At 44.3% G+C, this 22,233-nt stretch overlaps 3 protein-coding genes across 8 annotated transcripts in view; 1 reads left to right on the top strand and 2 right to left on the bottom strand.

The window, feature by feature from the left end:
* The window catches only part of eya3 (EYA transcriptional coactivator and phosphatase 3), a 14,086-nt gene extending 4,433 nt beyond the window's left edge, over nt 1–9,653 (top strand). For 2 of the 5 annotated variants that reach the window (XM_036214159.1, XM_024296816.2), the window contains exons 2-19: nt 1,456–1,545; nt 2,411–2,460; nt 2,539–2,615; nt 2,693–2,773; nt 2,842–2,896; nt 4,337–4,446; nt 4,575–4,712; nt 4,790–4,875; nt 4,934–5,081; nt 5,155–5,306; nt 5,384–5,467; nt 5,536–5,625; nt 5,706–5,764; nt 5,835–5,995; nt 6,758–6,872; nt 7,001–7,122; nt 7,200–7,300; nt 7,549–9,653. In XM_036214159.1, the coding sequence (XP_036070052.1) occupies nt 1,528–1,545; nt 2,411–2,460; nt 2,539–2,615; nt 2,693–2,773; nt 2,842–2,896; nt 4,337–4,446; nt 4,575–4,712; nt 4,790–4,875; nt 4,934–5,081; nt 5,155–5,306; nt 5,384–5,467; nt 5,536–5,625; nt 5,706–5,764; nt 5,835–5,995; nt 6,758–6,872; nt 7,001–7,122; nt 7,200–7,300; nt 7,549–7,629 (1,728 nt within the window). In that variant the 5' untranslated portion in view covers nt 1,456–1,527 and the 3' untranslated portion in view covers nt 7,630–9,653. The remainder of the gene's footprint in view (nt 1–1,455; nt 1,546–2,410; nt 2,461–2,538; nt 2,616–2,692; nt 2,774–2,841; nt 2,897–4,336; nt 4,447–4,574; nt 4,713–4,789; nt 4,876–4,933; nt 5,082–5,154; nt 5,307–5,383; nt 5,468–5,535; nt 5,626–5,705; nt 5,765–5,834; nt 5,996–6,757; nt 6,873–7,000; nt 7,123–7,199; nt 7,301–7,548) is intronic. The other 3 variants (XM_024296825.2, XM_024296833.2, XM_024296844.2) reach the window with 3 other exon arrangements.
* Nucleotides 9,654–10,183: 530 nt separating this feature from the next.
* LOC112161616 (XK-related protein 8) lies at nt 10,184–14,628 on the bottom strand. The gene is made up of 3 exons (XM_024296897.2): nt 14,130–14,628; nt 13,291–13,481; nt 10,184–11,221 (listed from the first exon to the last, which is right to left on the bottom strand). The coding sequence occupies exons 1-3, from the start codon at nt 14,420–14,422 to the stop codon at nt 10,452–10,454; spliced, it is 1,254 nt and encodes a 417-aa protein (XP_024152665.1). The 5' UTR covers nt 14,423–14,628; the 3' UTR covers nt 10,184–10,451.
* Nucleotides 14,629–16,926: 2,298 nt separating this feature from the next.
* xkr8.3 (XK, Kell blood group complex subunit-related family, member 8, tandem duplicate 3) lies at nt 16,927–20,136 on the bottom strand. 2 transcript variants are annotated; one of them, XM_024296871.2, is made up of 3 exons: nt 19,575–20,136; nt 19,062–19,249; nt 16,927–17,875 (listed from the first exon to the last, which is right to left on the bottom strand). In XM_024296871.2, the coding sequence occupies exons 1-3, from the start codon at nt 19,898–19,900 to the stop codon at nt 17,184–17,186; spliced, it is 1,206 nt and encodes a 401-aa protein (XP_024152639.2). In that variant the 5' UTR covers nt 19,901–20,136; the 3' UTR covers nt 16,927–17,183. The 2 variants fall into 2 exon arrangements, with proteins under 2 accessions (XP_024152639.2, XP_036070053.1); XM_036214160.1 differs by lacking the exon at nt 19,575–20,136 and adding an exon at nt 19,353–19,522.
* Nucleotides 20,137–22,233: the final 2,097 nt, after the last annotated feature.

Here is a 22,233-nt window from a genome sequence, read left to right on the forward strand (position 1 = left end):
ACATTAACCCCTTAATCCCAAATGCAAACGTGCACCAAACCACTTCTGCTCCATACTTGCCTTAATTTAGCATCTACATGAAAGCAAAATCATATATATATATATATTCATAACTGGAAATTAATTCAGGCGGTAGTGGGTTTAAATTTAAATCCTTGAAAATGCAATTATGTTCTTTAGCAACTTTACCTCTAAACAACAACTAGACAAATGTGCAGCAGAAGATAAAACATTTTGGAGTTTATTTTAATAAGAAACCAGTATATTAAACCATTCCCATAATTTTCTCAGTTATCTGAGATTGAAAATCTAAGCTTAAATGATAAATCTTTATTATCTAAGACAATTTAGCCAAAACTGCAAACTCATTAATCATTCAAATCATTAACATTTTTCTTCAAAGCCAGATAGCCAGAGTGACGGGATAAAAGATCTGAGGTTGCTGACCCCTGGTTTAGATTATTCATGTCTCAGATCTTAAAGCATCACGATGTCAAACTGAATGGACAAAGTTGTTTGAACATGTAGGGATGCAGTAACTGTTGCTTTTATCACTGAGTCTGGGTTGGGTTCTCCTGTGACTGAACTGAAGAAGTTAGTGTTAGTTTTGATGGAGAATCTAGTGAATGGCAGAGGTTGATGACTCTCAGCCAAAGGTGGTTGGAGTGTTTCTTGGTTTTAGAGTGACCAACATAAATGTTGTTGAAACAAACTAAAGAGGGTCGTAAACATAACCGTGCTGGACACCAGAGTTCAGAGAAGTATGGGGAAAGGGCTTTATGTAGGTCAAACTCTCAACTTTGCGCATTTTGAGTTCACTTACATAAATCTTGCGTAAGCTCTGCGTTTGGGCTTCAGTGGGCCAGCGCTTCACGTGGCACGCTCCTTCCCCGAACGTGCGGCGTGAAGACTCCCGGACACGCCGGTGTGGTTTTAAATTTACCGTCTGACCTGCTTTCCCTTCTGTGTGTCTGCATTATGTCAGTTAGATAAACGCCCGCCCGCCCCGCGCCGCAGCGGGAGGCCGGCTGAGCGGACTGTGGCCAAATCGAGGTTAGATCTTATCCCCCCGGGGTTCTGTTGACATGACAGCTTGCACCTGAGCGCCTAATGCTCCGGAGAAGATGTTTTCATTGAATGTAGGTTGGCTCTCATGTAAGGCGGCCCGCTCCCTTAATCCTGCGGGTAAACACACAGTGATGGGCCGGCGGTCAACGTCAGCGCCACACGTGCCGCACCTGCGGGTCCCGTGCGTGAGATTAGACCCGGGTGCCCCACTTCCTCCTTCGCTGCTCACCTCCCCGCTGATCAGCCTGCGATAGGAGAATGAAGGGGAGGGGGGTCATCGATGAGCATTTGTGGGATGGGGGGAGAGCAGGGGGGGGCTGCCTGCCACTTAACTACATAAAGCTGGACTCGCAGCACGCGGCGTGAGCCTCCGTGTTTGTTCTGCAGGGTCCCGGCGGGCCGAGCGGGTGCAGAGCGTAGGCTGAGCGCGCGGACACGTCGGGCCGCCCCGCCGCAGAGATGGACGAGGAGCAGCCGGTGAGTCCAGCAGGAAACCATGACAACACTCATTTGACTGGGATAAATATCTTTATTTGAATCATTTTTTCCATTTGAGGTTAGGCGGGAGTCCTTTTTATTTTAATTTGAACATTTTAGTATATAAGTTAAAGCCGATCTTGGGTTAATAATCCAGAGAAACCAAAAGTCTTATTTTTGTTTACTAAAATAAAAGTTTTCTGCATTGAACACATTTGAAGAGCAGGGAATAAGTCTCTCAGACTTCTCCAAATATTACAGAAAATAAACAATTTTACAACAACACTTAACTTTAAACCCTTTTAACACAATTTTTAATGTTCCTTCATAATATTTAACACCACATACTTATTTTTTTCCATGATTTTCATCTCCTAAAGTGTAAATACTTTGTGTCTGACAATTATTTTTTCTTCCAGTGACTCATAATATGTGGTTTTCTGTTTTCACTCATCAAAACATCTTGTTTGTTTCTCTCTAATTTTTATTGTCTTTTTTTAGTTTTAGATTAGCTGTAAAATTGACTGATCAGTAAAATATGTTTGTAACGTTTTCTTCACTTTCTGCAGAATTTTTTTTTTTGGATATTTATATGAAAGTGGGGGGATTTTTAACTTTTTCTTCTATGCTTTGATTCAGAAGTAAGTGGGAAAATCAGTGAAAGGATCAAATACTTTTACCTGATGATGACATAATTATAGAAAAAGGCAGTTGGAGCTCCTCAGCAGCTGAAAAGTTTAAATATTGTCGTCATAAAAGTTTGAAAGCCGATAGAGACGAGAATTCTTAAATCTGCAGCCGTCACTTGGAATCCACATGGAGGATGATGATGATAACAGGTCGGATCCATGTTTTCTGTTTGTAGGCAAAGAAGGTGAAGGTTGAGAGAGATGGCGGGAACAGCAGGGAGCAGAGGTCAGACTCCAAACTCTTCCTCAAGCTGTTGTTTTTCAGGCTTCTGTTTTCTCAAACGTCTGAATCTTCTTCCTTCAGTCACCTGGGGGCCGGCGGCTCCCCTCCAGCCGCTCTGCCTTCATCTCAGCGGGCCGGCTCCTTCGGGCTCGAAGCAGGTGAGGTGGTGGTGATGGGGGGGACAGGTGAGGGAGTGGAGCAACCTTCTTGGCTCATGCCGTCTGTCCGTCTACAGGAGAGCAGAAGCTTTCAAGCTCCGACGGCGCCGCGGCAAACCAGGCGTGCGGCGATGGGGGGAACTCGTTTGCGCACGCAGGTACGAACAGAGTTTAAACAGAGCGTCGGAAATGTAAAAGTTAAAACTGAAGCTCTGTGCTTTTGTAGGCTCCGAATCAGCGGCCGCTTCCGACTACAACCAGCAGGGTTATCCGGCAAGCAGGTGAGACGAAGGATACAATATAAAACAATATTATATTCTACTGATTTATGAGGAGATTCAAACCAGAAAATAACTTGATTCTCTACAAGTTCAGATTGATCTTAAATGGAAAAAAAACATTTTGAATTTTAGAAAACAATCATTTTAGCACAGTGTGCTGAAAGTCTTCTAAACTGCAACAAAAAATTAGAAAATGGAAACTTAAATTGTGCATTTGGTTGATTTACTTCAAATTAAGTTAGAGGATGTTTGCTTAAAAAATGCATTTAATGCTAAATGCATTTGGGAATGCATATCATACAAAAACAGTCAGAAAGGTCAAATAAAGTAATTTATCAAGTAAAAAAACTTTTATTTCCCACTAAACCTTTCAAAATAAAAGGTTGGTGTTAAATGAGATAAAATAAAGTCTAGAATTGAAAGCAGAAAAATGGTGAAGATTGTTGTAAAGACCCACAGCGTATTTTCTACATCAAAAATAAAACTGTATTTTTTTTCATCTGCTTTTTTTCCACCGTGATTTAAATAAAGAAATACTAAAATACTATTTTGAGCTAAATATTCTTTAAATACAATGGGGCAAAAGTATTTAGTCAGCCACCAATTCTGAAAGTTTTCCCATTTAAAAAGATTAGAGAGGCCTGTAATTTTCATCATAGGTATACCTCAATTATGACAGACAAAATCCAGAAAAATCAGATTTTTAAATAATTTATTTGGAAATTATGGTGGAAAATAACTACAAAAGTTTAACTCAGTACTTTTTTAAATTGAATGCTGTCATTGCCAACAAAGGTTAATGTTTTCTGTAAGTTTTCACAAACTGTTGATGCTATTTTGGCCCATTCCTCCATGCCGATCTCCTCTAGAGCAGTGGTGTTTTGATGAAATTTACAGGCCTCTCATCTTTTTCAGTGGGAAAACTTGCACAATTGGTGGCTGACTAAATACTTTTTTCTCTCTGTATGCCCTCCATCATCAGAAAAATGCCACAAGAACATGTTAAAAATACCAAAAATGTAATTTTCATGAAGTGACATTTAAACTTTATATTTTTCATCTCATCACTTTTTTTGAACTTTTCTTATAATAAAACCTTCAGCTCATTTAGGGAACTTTTTGGCAAATAATTTCAATCATTTACTCTAAATGTCATTCATCCCTTTTTGCAAAGTTTTTCTTAATCAAATTTTAATAATTTTTACGCTTTTTTTCCTTAAATAATGTTTAAAGATGATATAAACATGTATTTGAAATGTATCCAAGTGGCTTCATAAATCTAATAAATGATTCTGATTGTACAATCTGTGATTTAGATCAATAAGGATGGGGTGATGGAGGGGTCAGAGGGGGGGCAGACCCCCTCCCTGAAGGATTGGATGTTTTCTAGGAAGCTGTTGTCTCTGAATCTGCAGCTCCTCTGACTCTGACCACTTTCAGCCCCGCAGTGACGTCCTTCAGCAGCCAGGTGGCGTTCCCTCCCCTGTCCCAGTCCAGCGTGTACTCTGGCTTCCCCCAGAGCGGACAGACGTACGGCCTCCCGCCCTTTGGTCAGTGCTCCGCCCCCTCCCCCCTTCCCCGCTCCTGCAGCTCTGCTTCTGCTCTGCTTTCACAGCGATCTTCTCCGGTTTCTCTGCGTCTGTCAACTTCTGCTTCCTCCGCTCTCCTCCACCTTCAGGTGCTTTGTGGCCCGGCATTAAAACTGAGACTGGGTTACCCGAGGCGCCCTCTGGTGGTCAGCCCGGGTTTCTCAGCTTCAGCACCGCATATACCTCAACACAGCCCGGCGCGCTGCACTACTCATACCCGAGCCAAGGCAAGCCGCAGCCCCGCCCCCCATCTGTGCTCCCGCGAGGTGGTGCTGCTTCCTCTAACTCCTGCGTTTGTCTGCAGGCTCCAGCTTCACCACGTCCAGCGTGTACTCCAACATCCCCTCAGCTGTGGCCGTCACCGCTCCCACCACCGCGGCGAGCCTCCAGGTGAGGAGGAGCCACAGAAGCACGAGTAAAACTGATTTTTGACAGATGTTTCCTCCAGCAGGAGTTCAGCAGCTTCAGCACTCTGGGACAGAACCAGTTCTCTCAGTACTACACCAGTCCCCCCGCCCACGAGCACGGCGCCAGCGTGGCCGGATACTCGGAGGTGAAGTCGGAGGAGGCGGCCTCGGCCGGTCTGCCCCCCAGAGGTGCCATCTCTACTTTTCACCTACACAGCTAGCGGCGTCTGCTCCGTCGCTCAGCCTTTCGTGTCATTCGCAGATGCGTCTCCGCTGGAGAGCGTGCCGGCGGCCGCGGCGCTCCCTGCTGGAGGCAGAGATCAGGCCGAGCTCGCTCGCAGAAACTCGCTAGGAAAAGCCAAAGGGAAGAACAAGAAGAGCGAGAGCTCGCCGCCCCCCAACAGCGACCTGGAGGTGAGCGTCTGATGGGCGAGTCGTGGGTTTTCTCTGAGGAGTCCTCGCTCACAGCTCTGTCTTCTCTGCTGCTGTAGCGCATCTTTCTGTGGGACCTGGACGAAACCATCATCATCTTCCACTCCATGCTCACCGGCTCCTACGCGCAGAAGTTCGGCAAGGTGAGTGTCTACAAAGGGAGGCTGGCGGTCTGACTCCAGACGCCGGCTAAGCTGTGACTCGTCCTCAGGACTCGGCGCCGGTGCTGAATCTGGGCCTGCAGATGGAGGAGCTGATCTTCGAGCTGGCGGACACTCATCTGTTCTTCAACGACCTGGAGGTATGTAGCCACGCCCCCGTGAGCGCATCACGTATTTACTCATGCCATCAGAACATAATCATCATCATGTTCACTCAAAGGAGTGCGATCAAGTCCACATCGAGGACGTGGCGTCCGATGACACAGGACAGGACCTGAGGTACACCGAGGACCTTTGCTTCACCCGTCTCCCTACCGTCTCAGATAACCACCTGCTTCTCTCCACTCAGCAACTACAACTTCCTGGCTGACGGCTTTAACGGCCCCAGCAGCGGAGGGGCTTCAGGAGCCGCCGCGGGCGTCCAGGGAGGAGTGGAGTGGATGCGTAAACTGGCCTTCCGCTACCGGCGGCTAAAAGAGATCTACAACAGCTACAAAGGAAACGTAGGAGGTGAGTTTGGGTCTCGGTTGAAGAGTTTTTTTTCAAGAAGATGAGCTTGAAACAGACTCCTCCTCAATTTTCTGCTCAGCATGGTTGAGGTGTCACACTGACTTTCTTGTAGTTATTGACACAAGGGGGCGCTGTGGTTCCACTGCTGCTTGCTAGAAAAACTCCAATCCCTCCAGACTAGTTCGGAAACCTTAACCTGAGACTCAAGTAATAAAAGAGCATCTTTTTATTTTTAAACTGTTTTCTTTTCTATCAAATTTGAGCTCAACTCGGTCCGTATTATGACTCAGGTGAGGGTTCATGGAAATCAGGAGATTTGATTTGTAGAAAAAGATTTCTGGATTATTTCTGATTTTACTTTGTGAAAAGAAAAATAATTTTTAACACCCAATTTAAATGAAAAAATCAAAAATACCTAAAAGTATCAGATTGACATCTCAGGCATGTGCCTTAAACAAGAAAACAGCAAAAAATGAATAAAGTGATCATCTGAAGGAATATATGTAGAAGAAAGAGAAACATTAATTCACACTTTATTGTCAGTGTTTTTTATTTTTACCTTTTTTACTTATTTTTTTCATTTATGAATACAATTTAATTTGATTAAAAAGCTTGTTTGTCATGTTAAAATGGTACTTAAGGATTTGAATAATAAAGCTGAGAATTGTGGGAGGTTATTCTCAAACAAGAGCAATGTGCTTGTACTAATGGTGTTGCAGGTTTTCTGATATTAACAAAAGCTGCTTGCTGTTTTCCCTGCAGCTCTACTGAGTCCCGCTAAGAGAGAGCTTCTCCTCAGGCTTCGCTCTGAGATCGAGAGCATCACCGACGCCTGGCTCAGCACGGCGCTCAAGTCTCTGCTGCTCATCCAGTCCAGGTCTGAACGGACTCAGCCCAGATCCAAAACTCACCACACAACGATACGCTAGCATCCAAACACTACAATCTGTGGAGTATTATCTGACTTTTCATGATGAAAGTGTGTTTGCACACAACTGTCAACAGGGGGCGGTGTGTGAATGTCCTGGTCACCACCACACAGCTGGTTCCAGCTCTGGCTAAAGTGCTGCTTTACGGTCTGGGAGAAGTCTTCCCCATCGAAAACATCTACAGCGCCACTAAAATAGGTAACCGGGGCCGCCCAGGAGCAGCTGCTGCTGCTGTTAGCTCTGCAGGGTTTTTTATGTTGCCTGTTTCCTCACAGGGAAGGAGAGCTGCTTCGAGAGGATCGTGTCCCGCTTTGGAAAGAAGGTGACCTACGTGGTGATCGGTGACGGTCGAGATGAGGAGTTTGCAGCAAAACAGGTTTGAGTTTCCTTTGTGTTTGTCAAGACGGAATAATCGTTCAACAAACCAGAGGGGAGTTAAAGAAGTGAACAAGAATGCTGCATTGTATATAAACTCAACATGTCACACACAAGTGGATTTACTCTGTGACTTTTATTTTGGAAAGATGCTCATTGTGTGACCACGAACAACAGGTTGATGTTCTCCAGTTCTGTTCTGGTTCTGTTACCCCCAGTTAGGATCTCATTGAGTCTCTTTCCGTGCAGCACAACATGCCTTTCTGGAGGATCTCCGCCCATGGCGACCTCACGTCCCTCCACCAGGCTCTGGAACTGGATTTCCTGTAGGGGGTTGACACGCTGCAGCCGATGTCGCTGGTGTGGACGAGGTCAGGCACTCTCACCTGTTGAAAAGGCCTCTAATCGTACCCCCACCCCTCCACGGCAGCTACACTCACCACGGCTTGCTCTGATTGGCTGCAGCAGACTCCACCCCTCCGACTCTGCACTTGTTTTTAAATGTGGAAGCCACGGCTGACAGTCTGGGGATCACACGTCTGCTAGTGAGTCACAGCAGAAAGGGCAGTGTGACCGCCGCCTGATCTGGACACGGCGGTCATCAAGCACAAGCTGAGTCACACGGAGCGCGCTCAGAACCACGCTCCCGAGATTTCTGTCTGTGGTTTCCTCTAAAGCTTTCAGTCACACGACTTTGGACAAGTCGCTTCAATCACAGCTCTGAGTCAGTCAGACCTGTGACATCATTTCCTGTGAAGAACCAGGCACCATGAAGACTGGAACGTTTCTGTGGCTGTGACGGTCTTACATTAACGGCAGCAGAACCTGACAGCCTCTCAGACGATTTCTGCCTTTGAAGGGGCGAGTTCTGAATCCAGAACCCGACAAAGATCCCCGAAGACGATCAAGAGCTGCACTGAAACGAGTCCCAGAGACGGAGAGCTCTTTGAAAAACCGGAGGAAAGTCTGGATCCTCTGGTGACTTGTTTTTAGAAATTGTTTGTAACTCCCCAGTTTGCCCACCTTAATGTTTAAAACTCCTTAAATTCTCATTATGTCAGTTGGCTGTTGAGCCCCCGCAGCGGCAGAAATACCTTTGTGTATCTTTTTTATCGTTTTGTTTGCTCGCCACAAACAAAACATGGACTTTGTTACTTGAGGTACCAAAAAAGAAAAACATTTATCAAAGTTTAACCAGTTCACATCATTTTTTATTTTTTTTAAAAGAAATACACTAATTATTGAGTTTTCAGTCACTGTGGAACACATCGGAAACCTGGTGTGACTGGAGTTTTCTGCGTCTGCGGGGTCTGGAAGCAGCAGAGCTAACACGATGGTTCAGAATAATAATGAGAAGAAGAGATTAACCCAAAAGTGTCCTTTAAAACCAATTCAGTCCTGCCCCCACCCCCCACCCAGATCCTGAATGTTTCTTTGAGAGCAGCTGAAGTAAACGACTGACACAGTACAGCAGGGTATGGAATGACAGAAGTGCTAACAAAAAATTACGTTTTGGTTTATTTTTTATCACTTTTCTTTACACTATTTTATATTTGCTTCATTTTTTTTTTTCTTTCTCGCTTTATTTCTTTCTCTCAACAGCTTTTGCTCTGAAAGACTTGAGCTCATCGAAAGCCCCATAATTAAGGCCAAAATTTAAATTACAAGTTTGATTTAACGTTTTAAATGGATATTCTTCTTAGAAATTCATAATTAGATCTCTTGGATATCACAATTAAGAAAGATCTAGTCATGGGCCCCCTTTTTCCCCTTAGAAACGAGATTTTGGTTTATTCTGATCACATGAAACGATCATGAAGAAATGGTTCAGTCTGAAAATGGGGGAAGGGAATTAGAAGACAAGAATGTAATGGAAAATGTTATCTAAAAAGAATATTTTAGAAAGTATTCATTAAGAAAGAAATTGTTTGCTAGTAAGATTTTTTTTTTCAGCATCTCTGTCATTCCATACGTTTGTTTCTTCTTGTGGATCAAAGCACAAAGTTTTTTTCTCTAGATGCTGATTGGATTTTTTTCAAATCAAACTTCAAAGGCAAATCTCCACCAATCAGAACGATCAGTTTATCTTTTTGCTTAGCAATCAGTGAGCTGATATCTGCACGTGCAGCTGGACCGTCAGGAATGTGTGCTTCAGGCTATTTAAACGTGCCTTTAACTTTCAGCGCGCTGAAAGGAGAAAGTTTGACGCTTGCATCTGCAGCGTTATCGAAGTGTTACTTTACTTTTATAACTTTTGTTGTGCTGTCGACTGGTTCTGTGTGCACTGCGATCCAGGTCTTGGGAGCAGAGACCTAAATTTGTTCAGTTTGTTCTTGCTCCCAAAAAAAAAAAAAGACGTTTTTGTTGCTGTGAAGTTTGTGAGACAATCAGAACTGAATCTGCCGGAAGTTTAAGGAGCTTCAGCAGGAAGTGCTGCTGCTGGAGGTCCGGAAAAACCTGCTGCTCGGAATGGAATCGGAAGCAGCCGAGCGGCAGAACCTCCAGCTCCCCCTTGAACGGACCTCCATTTTCTCCTTTTATCTCTCCTTCAGTCTTCATCTCATCACTTTGGAGGCCGTGATCCTGCGAGCCCCAACAATATCTCAACCTAACCGAACTCCTGTGTATCCCATCTACAGCTTGTAAATACATTTAGAAATGTTCCGACTCCCGTTTGTCTTTATTATCCTGTAAAAACTTTACAAACACAACTTACAAAAATAAAATTCTGTGGAACAGCATTTCCATAAAAGAAAACCTGATTGAACTGGAAGAACCAGAATCCGGACTTCAGCTTTCACGTGGAACGTATGAAGGACAAAGTGCTTCTTAAAACCGAAGTATAAATAGGTTTGTTAAAGGAAGGCACATTTACAATTACAGTAGTTGATAAATAATGTTAAAATAATAAACATTTAAATATTATCCATCAAAGCTGAGATTTGTCATTGTAAAATCCGCTTGGTGATCCTGAGACTCTAAGTCACTCTTAGATCTGTTAATGTGGTTCTACTACATTCTATAAGTGCATTTTTGCAGAAAATTCTGCTTTTTTTGTTCTACACATAAGGAATAAGGATTTTTAAAATAAAGGTGCTCCACTGTGAATATTTCCAGAGGGATCAGTCTGACAACTCTGTATGATGTCCACCTCAAGAGTAGAAGTTCTCTGCGAGCTTCCTCATTCTTTTGTTTCCATGCTGTGTTAGAGGAGGTGCAGCAGGAGGGAATGCCCTCATGGCGATGGATTCCGGTTGGTACAACCCACTTAGTGGTGCAGGAGTTAAATCAGGAACCGATGCCCTCATAAGGATGTTTCCATCTACTTCATCTTGGTCCCTCCTCAAGTCGTCTCGGCTTAGTTTAGGATGGAAGAACTTGTAGTAGATGATCTTGACCAAGAGGCCGAGAATGTAAAGTCCAACCACGCCACCCGCCGTGGCCTCTGCATACGGCCACGGGATCACAAATTGAGGTGGTTGGGTGTTCATCGTCCAGTACCACAGGCCGCAGAGCATGCAGATGTCCAGCAGGATGAAGCTGTGGTACAGCATGGCGCTCTTCTTCGTCTTCCCTTTGACCACGTTAAACCAGTCGAAGTACCAGATGAGGCCGACGGTGGCCCTGTACAGCCGCTCCCCGCAGGGGTCGTTGTCCATGAAGTCGGTCTTGGCCCTCCAGGCGAACAGGACGAAGACCATCCAGCTGCAGATGCAGTGGGCGAAGATGAAGCAGGGTAACACCGAGGCGAAGAGCGCCAGAGCCATGAGGCGGGAGATGAGCAGCAGCAGGTTCCACAGGAAGTAGATGATGGAGGAGATGATGGTCAGCTGGGTTGTGTCCTTCACGAAGGAGCGCAAGCTGCGGTGGTACGTGGTCACGCAGAAGGCCACGGCTCCAACTGAGCACAAGACCTTTAGCACTGAGGAAGAGGAGAAGTGTGGTTAGAACCTCAGGCAGATCAGAAGCTTCATGAGGTCATAAGACTGGAATCATGATGATGGAAAAGGATCCAAGCTTTAGCTGGTTCTGTTAGCTAAAGCTTGAGCTAGCTAATTCTGTAAAAACTGATGATTGCTAAAGCAACATTGACGCCACCCTCTTCAACCTGTTATCTAGCAGCCACTTCTGATATAAAGTCTATGTGAACGAGAGTTTCGGCCTTCTGCGTTCAAAACTTACACGCTCACGTGTAGCTATATGTAGCTACAAGTTGAAAGTTCAAGCAGCACAAACTCTGACCAATCTGGGACTTGCATTTATTAGTGACGGATGGATGGCGTCTCCATTAGTTTATACCAAAGCCAACCGTTTGAAAATTGATGGTAAATGGCGTATACTTGTATAGCCCTCTCTACCTTCCTTCGAAGGCCCAAAGGGCTTCACACTCACAGACCCATCCACCCATTCGCACACTGTCACACTCTGGTCCAGAGTGTGACCGGCAGGTCCAAGGCAAAGGCAACAGACATACACTTTGTGTCTATGAAAAATACTTTTGTGTTTATTTAACAGCAGGCAACAGCCTCATTGAAGCCAACATTAGACACAACACACATCCTCAAACACAGTGAACATGGCAATTTATAATACATGGCCCCTCCCCTGGAACAGGTTGTTCCACTTTGGGCTTAATGACTGACTTTTGGTCAGGCACTACAAAAGCCTGCCAAAAGCAGAGCTCGGGTCCTTTGACCAGGAAATACAACTGAAAGGTAAGCAAACATAAGTCAGCAACAGAAAAAAAAATAATTTAACATAATACATCCAAACAAAACACCCAAAATAATAAAGGAATTGAAACCTGTGTGCATGTGTTTGTAGTGTTATCAGGGATCTTGCTTAGATGTTTTGCAGTAGAGTGTGTGCACCCACCCAACTGGCATTAGCTTGGTCCCTGAATGTATGTTGTGCATGTGTGAGTTCCTGTGTGGAGTTTCAGATGGGTGAAACTGCCACACACACTCATGGTGGCTCCGCTGCCCAACACTGGTGCCAACCTTCCACCAGAGGCAATTTGAGGTTAGGCGTCTTGCCCAAGGACACTTCAACACAAGGGCAGGCAGGGGGAATTGAACCCACAATCTTCCGACCAAGAGTCGGCCGCCCTACCGCTGCACGACGCCCGCCCAAGATGACAGAGAAATTAATAATTGCGGTTTGTGTCCAGACAGGATTATATGACAGCAAGTGTTTCATATATCGGAATAGAGCTGTGAAAGCAAACTTCTGAAGCAACGTTTGCCCTGCTGTGACATTTCGCACCAAGACTCTGTCAACTGTAGGTGGCGGACATGCTAGTAAGGCTATGGTCACATATCTCAAAACACCACCACACAGCAACATAAATGGAGGTTTTTCAGCAAATTCGGCAGGTGACTGCTCGGGAGGCTTTTTAACATGCTGTCTGATGGTTATAAGAAAAAGTTAAAATGTTACGGCAACCAGACAATTTTTCTCTAAAAGTTGACATTGGTCGGTGGTACATTTTGAGGTTGTGCAGTTGCACTCCAGTGATAAACGGGGATAACGCCATTACGAAATCGGCCCACAACTGGGCGACCACAGGTCAGTGGTACCCAGAATGGCCGGGATGAGCTTTGACTGGACGATGTGTAAATGTGTCTGGACATCAGCCGTTCATGTCAATGCCACGAGTTACCAGCTGACCAGTAGTCCAGAGGTATAGAAAAAAAAAGGGACATTCTGCACTTCTGACTATTGCCGTCTACACTATGACCACGCCAACGATTTAAAAAAAATCAAGCTGCGGCATGAAACTTTGAAGATTCTGTTGCGGCCTCCCAATCGCGCGGTCACTTGTTGTATTTGTGACGGTAAACGTTAAAAAAGAAGAAGCCCCTCCCTGCTGGTCCAGTGTGAACAAGAAAAACATTTAGCACATTCTTGAACACGCGTCACACATCCAGTTTGTCTTCAGCTTTAGAGATGAGTCTTTAGAACTCTAAGATCATATTGTGTCGCCCCCACCTGTGATAAAATCCAGCTCGCCATCCTGCAGGATGATGGTGAGCCAGAGGACGATCTGGGGTGCGCTTTCGGAGAAGGCCTCGATCAGTCGGAGCATGCACAGATCGTGGCTCAGCTCCACTGCCACATCGTTACTGTCCAAGTCTTGACAACAGCACCCTAAGGTGGACATCTCCAGGACGCCCAGGTGCCTAGAAACCATTAATTCATTCAGTTATCATGAGAAAAACTGTTGTTTTTAAATAACATTTTAAATACATTTATGCTATAAAAAAGGAAATCTAATCAATTAAAATATGTTAAATTATTTTTAGATATCCTCTTTTTTCAAATAAATTTAATTAAAAATGTTAATATTAATTAAATACATTAAAGTTTTCCTTTCCCTTATTATTAGTATTATATATATTAATATAATAGTAAAAATAATATTATAATAGTAATAATATTTAATATATTATATACCTATTGTATGTATAATAATATCAATTCATGCATAATAGCAATACATATTAATGGTTATTGGGCAAAAGGAGCTTAGTGCTATCGGAAGTTGATGGCAACCAATAATACAATGGATGGGACTTTCAAAATAAAACATTTTTATATTAAATATATTTATATAATAAAGTTTCAAATTCATTCTTAAGCTTCTTCCACTTTCATTTTGTTTCATATGTATTGATGCACCCTACCCCCAAATATGGTTAAATAATGTTCACACCCACATTTTATCTGACATTTGTTGCCCCCGCGCGTGCGTCTTCCCTCGCGGACCTCCTGGAGGACTCGCGGAGCTCCTGAACACCAACAGAAAGTGAAAGAGGTCCGAAACTCACCGAACATAGATCCCCAGCTGCAGTACATGCAGCGTCTTCAGCGCCTTCTCTAGAACGCCCTCCACCCGGGTCTTCAAGATCAGCCCGTCCTCGGTGTACCACTTCCAGCTGTAGATTTGAGTCAGAACCGAGGAGCCCACGAGCAGCAGCAGCAGAACCGACAGGCGCACCCAGGCCCTCTCTTGGTAGAAGTTCACCACTGCTAAGACGTCCAGAACGACATCGGTAATGAAGAGCGGTAGACCGAAACAGGAGAAGAGGAAGTCAACCGGGGAGAAGACGAACACGGCCATGGTCGGGTCGGAACCGGAGACTTCACATTCTTCTTGAGGGAGCTGCCGAGTCCAAACTGACAGGAAACTTGGGATCTAAAGTGTGGAGGACTCACAGACTCCTCCCCTGATACACGTTTCCGTGTATGGAAATCCATTTGACAATTTATGCTGTAACTTGTGTTCCACGTGAGGAGTAGACGGGACGTTCTGTAGTTAAGGGTGTAATTAAGAGAATCAGTTCTTACACCTCAAGGACAGAGGAACACCTGGTTCCAAATACTCAGATTAAAAAATAAAAAAAGTTTATGCATTAATGCCAAATTAACAGTAAATGCAACTTTATTAATTTGAATATTAATAACACCAGTGAAACATCAAACTCTGGCAACATCATCTGCCGATGAATATGTCTTTGTGGGTTTCAGATTCTTATGCTAAAAAATTTAGATTTTCTATCATTGTTATTATTACCATTGGCTATATGTGCCATTAACATGTTTGAATTAAAACTCAATCACGATTGGTTTGCTGGTAGGCTGCTAAGTTTAAAGCTGTAGAAAGTATGGTGCACAGGGGTTCTGTCCTTACTTCTCTTCTCCTCTATTCTTTATTTATTTTATGTATCTATACTTCTTTTTGGGGCAGTGCAATTCATGTGTTGTTCCTAGATTTCAGATTCCAGCAGGATCGCCTGTGCTCCTGTTCTAGGCCGTGGACCTCACCCCCGGCTCGTCGTTGCTGTGGACCTCTCTCCCACTTCTATCTGGATGAACACTATTTAAATATGTTGTTGTAGAGTTAGATAAGCTAATACACTTCTTTAGAAAAATAAACAGTCGTTCCTTAGTCATATCTGTTGTTGTTGTTGCCCTGCTACCTTTTTTTTTAACAAGTTCTTGCTAATCCTATTTTTTCATATTTCCTTATTGCAAGTTATTCTAGTTATAAACTGACCAATCAAATGTCTCTATAAAAGCATGTGTTTTCTGCTAGCCCCCATCCTGAAAGTTTGACAGATTCTCCCGAGTTGCTTTCAGTGGAAAGGGTTTGGACTTCCAACAAGCTCACTCCTGATTGGCGACAGTTGCCACAAAGGTGTTGACTCAAACCGATTTGGACCAATCCCTGCTTACTAGCCTCGTCTGGCTCCAAATGGCGGTATACATGTCACACGAAAATTGTGACTGAATTGACTTAATTTCATTGGACTTAGTGACATCACATTCAATGGTACAGTTGTAAGCTTTTTACGGATTGTTGGAACAGCTAGACAACACACAGAACACGCATTTATAAGGTAAAGAAGTATTTTCCATAGGGGTTTTGGACCATGCGTTAGCACTGGATAGCAGCAGACCAGTGTGAACACCATCTACTAAAGCTGTGACGAAGACGTTAGGATCCATTTGCAAATGGTTTGACAGAAAAGAGCAAAGGCAAGACAAGAACTGTGACAAAGTCAGTGACCATGGAAAACCTGCTCAGACTGACGGATAAACACAATCAAGACTTTGCACTGAAGTTGAGGTTGGAGTGGGTATAAATGTATGTGGTTCTGATGAGGATGATGATAGTCAGCTGTGCATAGAGAAGACTGAAGTGGAGGCTGATGGGAGTTGTAGGGAGGAAGGTGTTAAAAACGGTTAATACTTAGGAGAGGGGTCCCTCTGGTGGTCGGAGGAGGACATGGCTGAGTGAGACCTGACAGAATGTCCATTTATCGCATTCTTGAAAGTGCATCAAATGCCTTGTGGGTAGAGCTTAACCCTTGTGTTATCTTATGCGGTCCAGATGACCCCATCCCTACAATGATGTGTGATTCCTCCAATGACAAAGGTGAACATTATTTTTTGTCTGTCACAGACACCAGTTAAGATTAAAAAAAAAACATTGCTGTCTTGTGTAGTCCAGATGACCCTACTTTTAATGTAAACATCCCGAGAATAGCACAAGGGTTACGAGGTTTCTGCTCCAGAATGAGATGGTGCTTCTCTATAGAATCAACAGGAAACCTGTTGACCTGATTCTTTCACAATATCAAGTTCCCTCTTTAGTTTCTGCATTTTTAACCTCAAGATAAAATGGTCAGATCAAAAACTATGAGTGGAATTGATTGCTTTTTGGGGGTTTGCAAGGATTGCTTCTGTGGTATTTTGGGCTATGTGAAATTATCTTTAAGCTGAGTCATGGACTTATAATCTTCTTCCTTAAAACATTCCACGAATCATTTCAAGGAAGTTTCCAATGACTCAACCTCAAGACATCACCTGAATGAATGAGAACCTTCACCGTCGCTGTGTGTTGTGTTGTAATGTTCATATTGGCCACCATGTCAGGCTCGGTTGGTTTAGTCATAAATGCTTAAGACAACAAAGTCACAAAAATGTATTAGCCTGAGGGGAAGAGAAAGTATGTATGGTCGCCATGGTTTCATTATCACTATTGAACAATGGAACTTGTCATGTTTGTGCTTTGTTCATAAATAGAAATTGCCTTAAAGCTACAATAAAATTAAGCCAGTATTTTTTCCCATATTTTTATTGTCATTTCAGGTACAAATATATATAATTTTTCCAAACATTCATGAACACATCCTTTAACATACAGACAACCTGAATGTTCAGGGATTTCATTCAAAAACTGTATAAACAAACTCCTGAGTTGTTCTTTGCTGCTCATAGGAACGCCTCTATGTGCAGGTGGAAGATCAGGCGGCACTAACGGGAAAAAGTCTGGACGCAGTGGAAACGACTCGACCGAGTGTGTGGCCCCCGCCCCTTTAGTAGAAGTGGGCGGCGTGGTGGGCCATGCGCCTGTTGAGGACTGAGGCGGAGGCGCTGTCGTCCTGGATGGAGAAAGATCTGAGGGTCACCTTAGAGTCTGGCCGGTCGTGGGGCACCCCCTCCTCCGTGGGCGGGGGCCGCCACAGTTTGGGGTGGAAGCAGCAGTAGTAGATGGCTTTGAAGAGCAGCCCGAGCAGGTAGGTGAGCGGCAGCGCAATGATCAGGGCCAGGCCGTACACCTCGGTCTGCGCCGCATCCCTGAGGCACCACCAGGTGACCAGCAGGAGGCAACAGTCCGCCGTCATGAAGGAATGGTAGATGAGGCTTCTGACCCGAGTGTGGCCCTCCGCCACATTGAACCAGCTGAAGTACCAGATGAGCCCGACGGTGGCCCGGTACAGCCACTCCCCCCCAGCGCTGTCCATGAAGTTTGTCTGCTGTTGCCACGCCCACAGCACAAAGGCCATCCACAGCAGCAGGAAGTGGGCGGCAATGAGCCAAGGTAGAACGGAAGAGAAGAGGGCGAGAGCCGCAACACGCGGACCAATCAGCAGCAGGTTCCACAGGAAGTAGACCACTGACGAGCCCCACCCCTGCTGGGCTTTGTCGGGGAGGAAGGAGCGCAGCGAGCGGTGGTAGTCCAGAACCATCCAGGCGATGGAGGTGGTGGAGGCAGCCACGCTCACAACTGCAGACACAAGAGACACAAGTTAATTCCACAGGAAACACATGAACCCAACGCAAAAAGCAGCACACGAACACAACACAGCACACAAATGCAACACAAAACACATCATTTGAAATCAACAGGTAACACATGAATGCAACACAAAAAAAGGAAATAAATGAAAAACATGAACATAAAATGAAACAGATAACAGCACACGAAAGCAACATGAAGCATCACACAAACAACACAGCACACAAATGCAACACAAGACACATGAAGTCAACACAAAAAGCAGCACACGAAGGCAACACAGCACATGAATACTACACAAAATGCAGCAAACAAATACAGCAAAGCACATAAATGCAAAACAAAACAGAGGAACACAACACGAAACACAGCACAAAAGCAAAACACAGCACACAAATCCTACAAGACATACAGCATACCAACACAACATGAATGCAACACAAAACACAGCACACAAACGCACCATTGAACAACTGCAACACAACACAGCACACAAATGCAACACAAAACACAATTTGTAACGGACGAACAGAGAAGGAAACAACACACGAACGCAGCACGTAGCAGAGCACGCAAACACAACACAAATCAGACCACACAAACTCAACAGGAGCACGCATACGCAATACAAAACACAACAACATAACACAAACAGAGCGCACAAATGCCACACAACACAGAACAAATGAACACGACACTAGACAGCAGGTGAAATTAACACAATGTAAGGAAAGCAAGATATATTAATTTCTGAGGTAAGGTTGGGTCATTTTGAACTATTTTGACTGGAGACTGAGTTATCCCTTCAGCTATCAAAGGCACCTTTACATGAAAAGTGGGTCATCTGGACCCCACAAGACAGCACACTGAACTTTTATTTTCAATGATTTTTTTTATCTTTACTGGTGTCTGTGGCAGACATAAACCCCTGTCCACCTTTGTCATGGGATGGATCACACATCAATGTAAGAATGGGGTCATTTGGACCCCGAAAGAGAGCACAAAGGTTTTCAGCAACAAGCCCCCCAGTGGTTACTTTAAGAACTGACCTGGTTTCAGGAGGATTTTTTCCCCCAAATAGCTTCAAATTTGTCTGGTTGCTTCTGGAAGTGAACGTCATGTTTGTGCAGTTTAACCAGCCTGTTAGAAGGACACTTGTGATAACTGGACTCACACTGAACGACCCGGGCCTTGTTTGTGGACAGCATGACGTACATCATCAGGATGAGCTGAGGCGCACTCTCGCAGAAAGTCTCGATCAAACGGAGCATGCTCAGATCGTGTGTGAGGTAGATGGCGTACTCCGAGCCCTCCTCCTTCCTCCACCACACCCTGAAACCCTGTCGGATGGCTGAGATGTGCCTGAGTCAAGAGAGCAGAATTGATAGGAACCAGTTGATGCTTCGCTGAATCACTAGAAGTAACTAGACTTCCTTTTTACACCCAAAAAAAGATGTCCATTTACATCATGTGTTGGGGAACTGTCATTAAAAGAAGGTGTTGGTTCTGATCCGTGTTGACTCCAGAACTCTGATTCTGTTTCATGTGAAAGCTCCAATGAATCATTGACTTCTTAGTTGAAAAATAACCTGAAAAGATACCTCATCACTTTTACTTTAATTCAGTGTAAACACCTACAGCTTAAACCGGATGTAGATCTGGATCTGGTGTGTGTGAAAACTCTGACCTGCAGAAGAAGCCGAGCTGCAGCACGTGCAGCAAGCAGAAGATCAGCACCCGGTCCCCGCATAGTACGGTGCTGGCCCCCACCTGGCTCCCGAAGCCCTCCAACTTCCGGTCATACACGAACCAGAACCAGCTGAACATTTGCACCACGACCGAGGACAGTACCATGAGGCCCACCAGCACCCCGAACCAGGAAAGGTCCCCGCGGCAGTAAAACTCGGCGGCCACCCACAGGTCGGAGCCGCAGTCCAGCAGGAAGGTGCAGACCCCGATGACGGAGAAGAAGAAGTCGATCCAGGAGTACCTGGGGAGGCAGCCGCGCTCCATGGCGGAGCCGCGGCGGACCTGTTGCTGTGACGAAGCTAGCTCTCGGACCGTTACTCCCCGCCCCGAGGCGCCGCCGAGCCCGCGGGCCCGCGTCGCCGGAAAAGTTCGGAGAACTTTGACATTCGAGCGGTTCTCTGTGGCAAAGCGAAGCCCGAACCCGAGCGGAGCGTCCGGAGAGTCCGAAAGGTTAAGAAAACAAGGAACCGGCGGGGGTTCGTAGTTACTGAAGCCCCGCCCACCGCGCATGATCGGCCTTAAAGCGTTTATTTCAAACAACTTTCACTTTGTAATTAAGTTATTTTAGAAAACAGTAAACCTTAAGAATATAACTTTTTTAATCTAAAACGACGTGTTTTATTGAAGTTTTAAAGTTGTGCTTAAATTTATTAATTTATTTATGACTGGGTGCAGGGGCGTCTCCAGAAAATGGTGATTGGGGTTGGGGGGGTTAACATTTTAGCTTAATACATAAATAGTAGGGTTTGGTATGTATTTAATTCTGATTTTTTTCCCCCTCCAATTCTTCAATTCAATTCAATTTTGAATTTACAGATTTAAACATACATAAACAATCTACTATATGTTTTGAATATTTATATTTATATTAGTCTGACACAGTAAACATACTGTAAGATGTACTAGTGAAATAATGAGATTGTTAATAGCATACAGTGTTAAGGTGCTTTCACACCAAACGCAATTCGGGGCGGCCAGCTCCAATATTAGTCAATGTTAATCAATGGTAAGGCGAATTGAAGCCCCGCGGCGCGAAGTGAGTGACGGGCGCGGCGTGAAGGTCTTCCAGCAGCTCGACTTGAGCGACGAGGCAGGAAATGGGCGGCGCAGCCAAAATGTAAATACCTGATGTTTGACAGGTCGCTGCGTTGCATCTACAAATCAGGAAGTCACCTTTTGGCATGTGATGTTTTCAGTGACCCAATCAGTGGATAGAATATTAATCCAAAGTGAACGTTTTTGTCCAGAACTTTCTTCTTTTTCCTTTACCCGTTTGGGCTCATCCAGCTACTTTTGGGCTACACACTGGACAGATCGGTGGCTTTCGCTCCTGGGGCGGAGCTCACTCGCTCGATACCGGTGTAGATGCTGCAGGGGCTGCCAGCTCGGGCCTCATTGAGACATTTGAAAAAAGGAAAAAGGTTTCCTAATTTAATTCACACCCCCTCGGATTAATGTGAAACAGTGAGCCAAACACAAAGACACACAAACACCGCAGAAGCAGCTGTCATACAGGCACAGCCCCCTGTACCGGGAAAATCTTTTAATAGTAATCAAATAAACCCAAACATGGAGACATGATTACTGGTGTTTTTTGTAAAACCTTATTGCTCGACATTGTATGTGTCTTCCATTCATTCTAAGTGAGATATCCACAGATAGAGCTGGTAGCTCCTCCCACATGCGACCGCAGAATCAGAAACACATTTTTTGACAGGCGCGCGAATTTTCCGCGTGAATCGCGTTCGGTGTGAAAGCACCTTTACATGGATGACCTAAGAAAAATGTTTAAATCATTAACATTGCAAACTTTGTTCTGCCTCTCTTGGAGGGCGTTTCAGTTTGGCCACTAGGTGGCGGTCACGCTATAGCATTGCACCTTATTCCAGAAAAAGAAGAAAGTATGAGCAAAAATGGTTACTTCAAAAATTATTTTGGAAAATTTTTGTCTGTGAGTATATAAAGATGTAATTTAGTCAGCAATGAATGTTTAGGTCAACCGAGCGTTAGCATTAGCCATCCATGAGAAATTCCAAGATGTGTTCTTTAGATCCACTTTGACCCAATTAGTCGACTAATCGGAAAAAATAATCGGTGATTAGTCGACTGTTGAAATAATCGTTTGCGGCGGCCCGAATTTGATTAAGGACAAATATTATCTTTGATGCATATAAGGAAGTACATGATTGCACTTCCTTAATGTTGTAGTTCCCCCGAACACTAACAGCTGGGGAGGGGTACCAAATTATTTATTTATTTATTTTTTTTTATCCAGAGCTTGGTGAGCTTTTTTGATTGGCAGATTGGTTGCCTAATTGGTGTACTGAATAGAGATGGAAAGTTTGCTTCGCCCTATCCATCTGTGCCATTGTCAGAAAACCGTGAAGTGACCCCAATATTAGGCTTTACTGTGTAGAAACGGGTGACATCAAAGATCACGTCCTGGTGTTCTTCTCCTATGATTTTAAGAATATTTGTTGAAACTGGTTGTTTTACTTTTTTTAATCCACACATTTAGAATTTTTGATACTTTATCTCCATAACTTTTTTAGTTACTACACAACGACTCTGGAATGCAAATTGGTTTCTTTATCCCT

This window comes from Oryzias melastigma, linkage group LG11, assembly GCF_002922805.2.
Source record: "Oryzias melastigma strain HK-1 linkage group LG11, ASM292280v2, whole genome shotgun sequence".
In the NCBI taxonomy this organism is placed as follows: domain Eukaryota; kingdom Metazoa; phylum Chordata; class Actinopteri; order Beloniformes; family Adrianichthyidae; genus Oryzias; species Oryzias melastigma.

Excerpts from the sequence above, each read along its gene's own strand:
- LOC112161616 (XM_024296897.2), bottom strand. The coding sequence starts at position 14,422 with ATGGCCGTGTTCGTCTTCTCCCCGGTTGACTTCCTCTTCTCCTGTTTC. Across the intron at positions 13,482-14,129 it reads CAGCTGGGGATCTATGTTCG|GCACCTGGGCGTCCTGGAGA; the intron begins GTGAGTTTCGGA and ends AATGGTTTCTAG. Across the intron at positions 11,222-13,290 it reads CGAGCTGGATTTTATCACAG|TGCTAAAGGTCTTGTGCTCA; the intron begins GTGGGGGCGACA and ends CCTCTTCCTCAG.
- xkr8.3 (XM_024296871.2), bottom strand. The coding sequence starts at position 19,900 with ATGGAGCGCGGCTGCCTCCCCAGGTACTCCTGGATCGACTTCTTCTTC. Across the intron at positions 19,250-19,574 it reads CAGCTCGGCTTCTTCTGCAG|GCACATCTCAGCCATCCGAC; the intron begins GTCAGAGTTTTC and ends CTCTTGACTCAG. Across the intron at positions 17,876-19,061 it reads CAAGGCCCGGGTCGTTCAGT|TTGTGAGCGTGGCTGCCTCC; the intron begins GTGAGTCCAGTT and ends TTGTGTCTGCAG.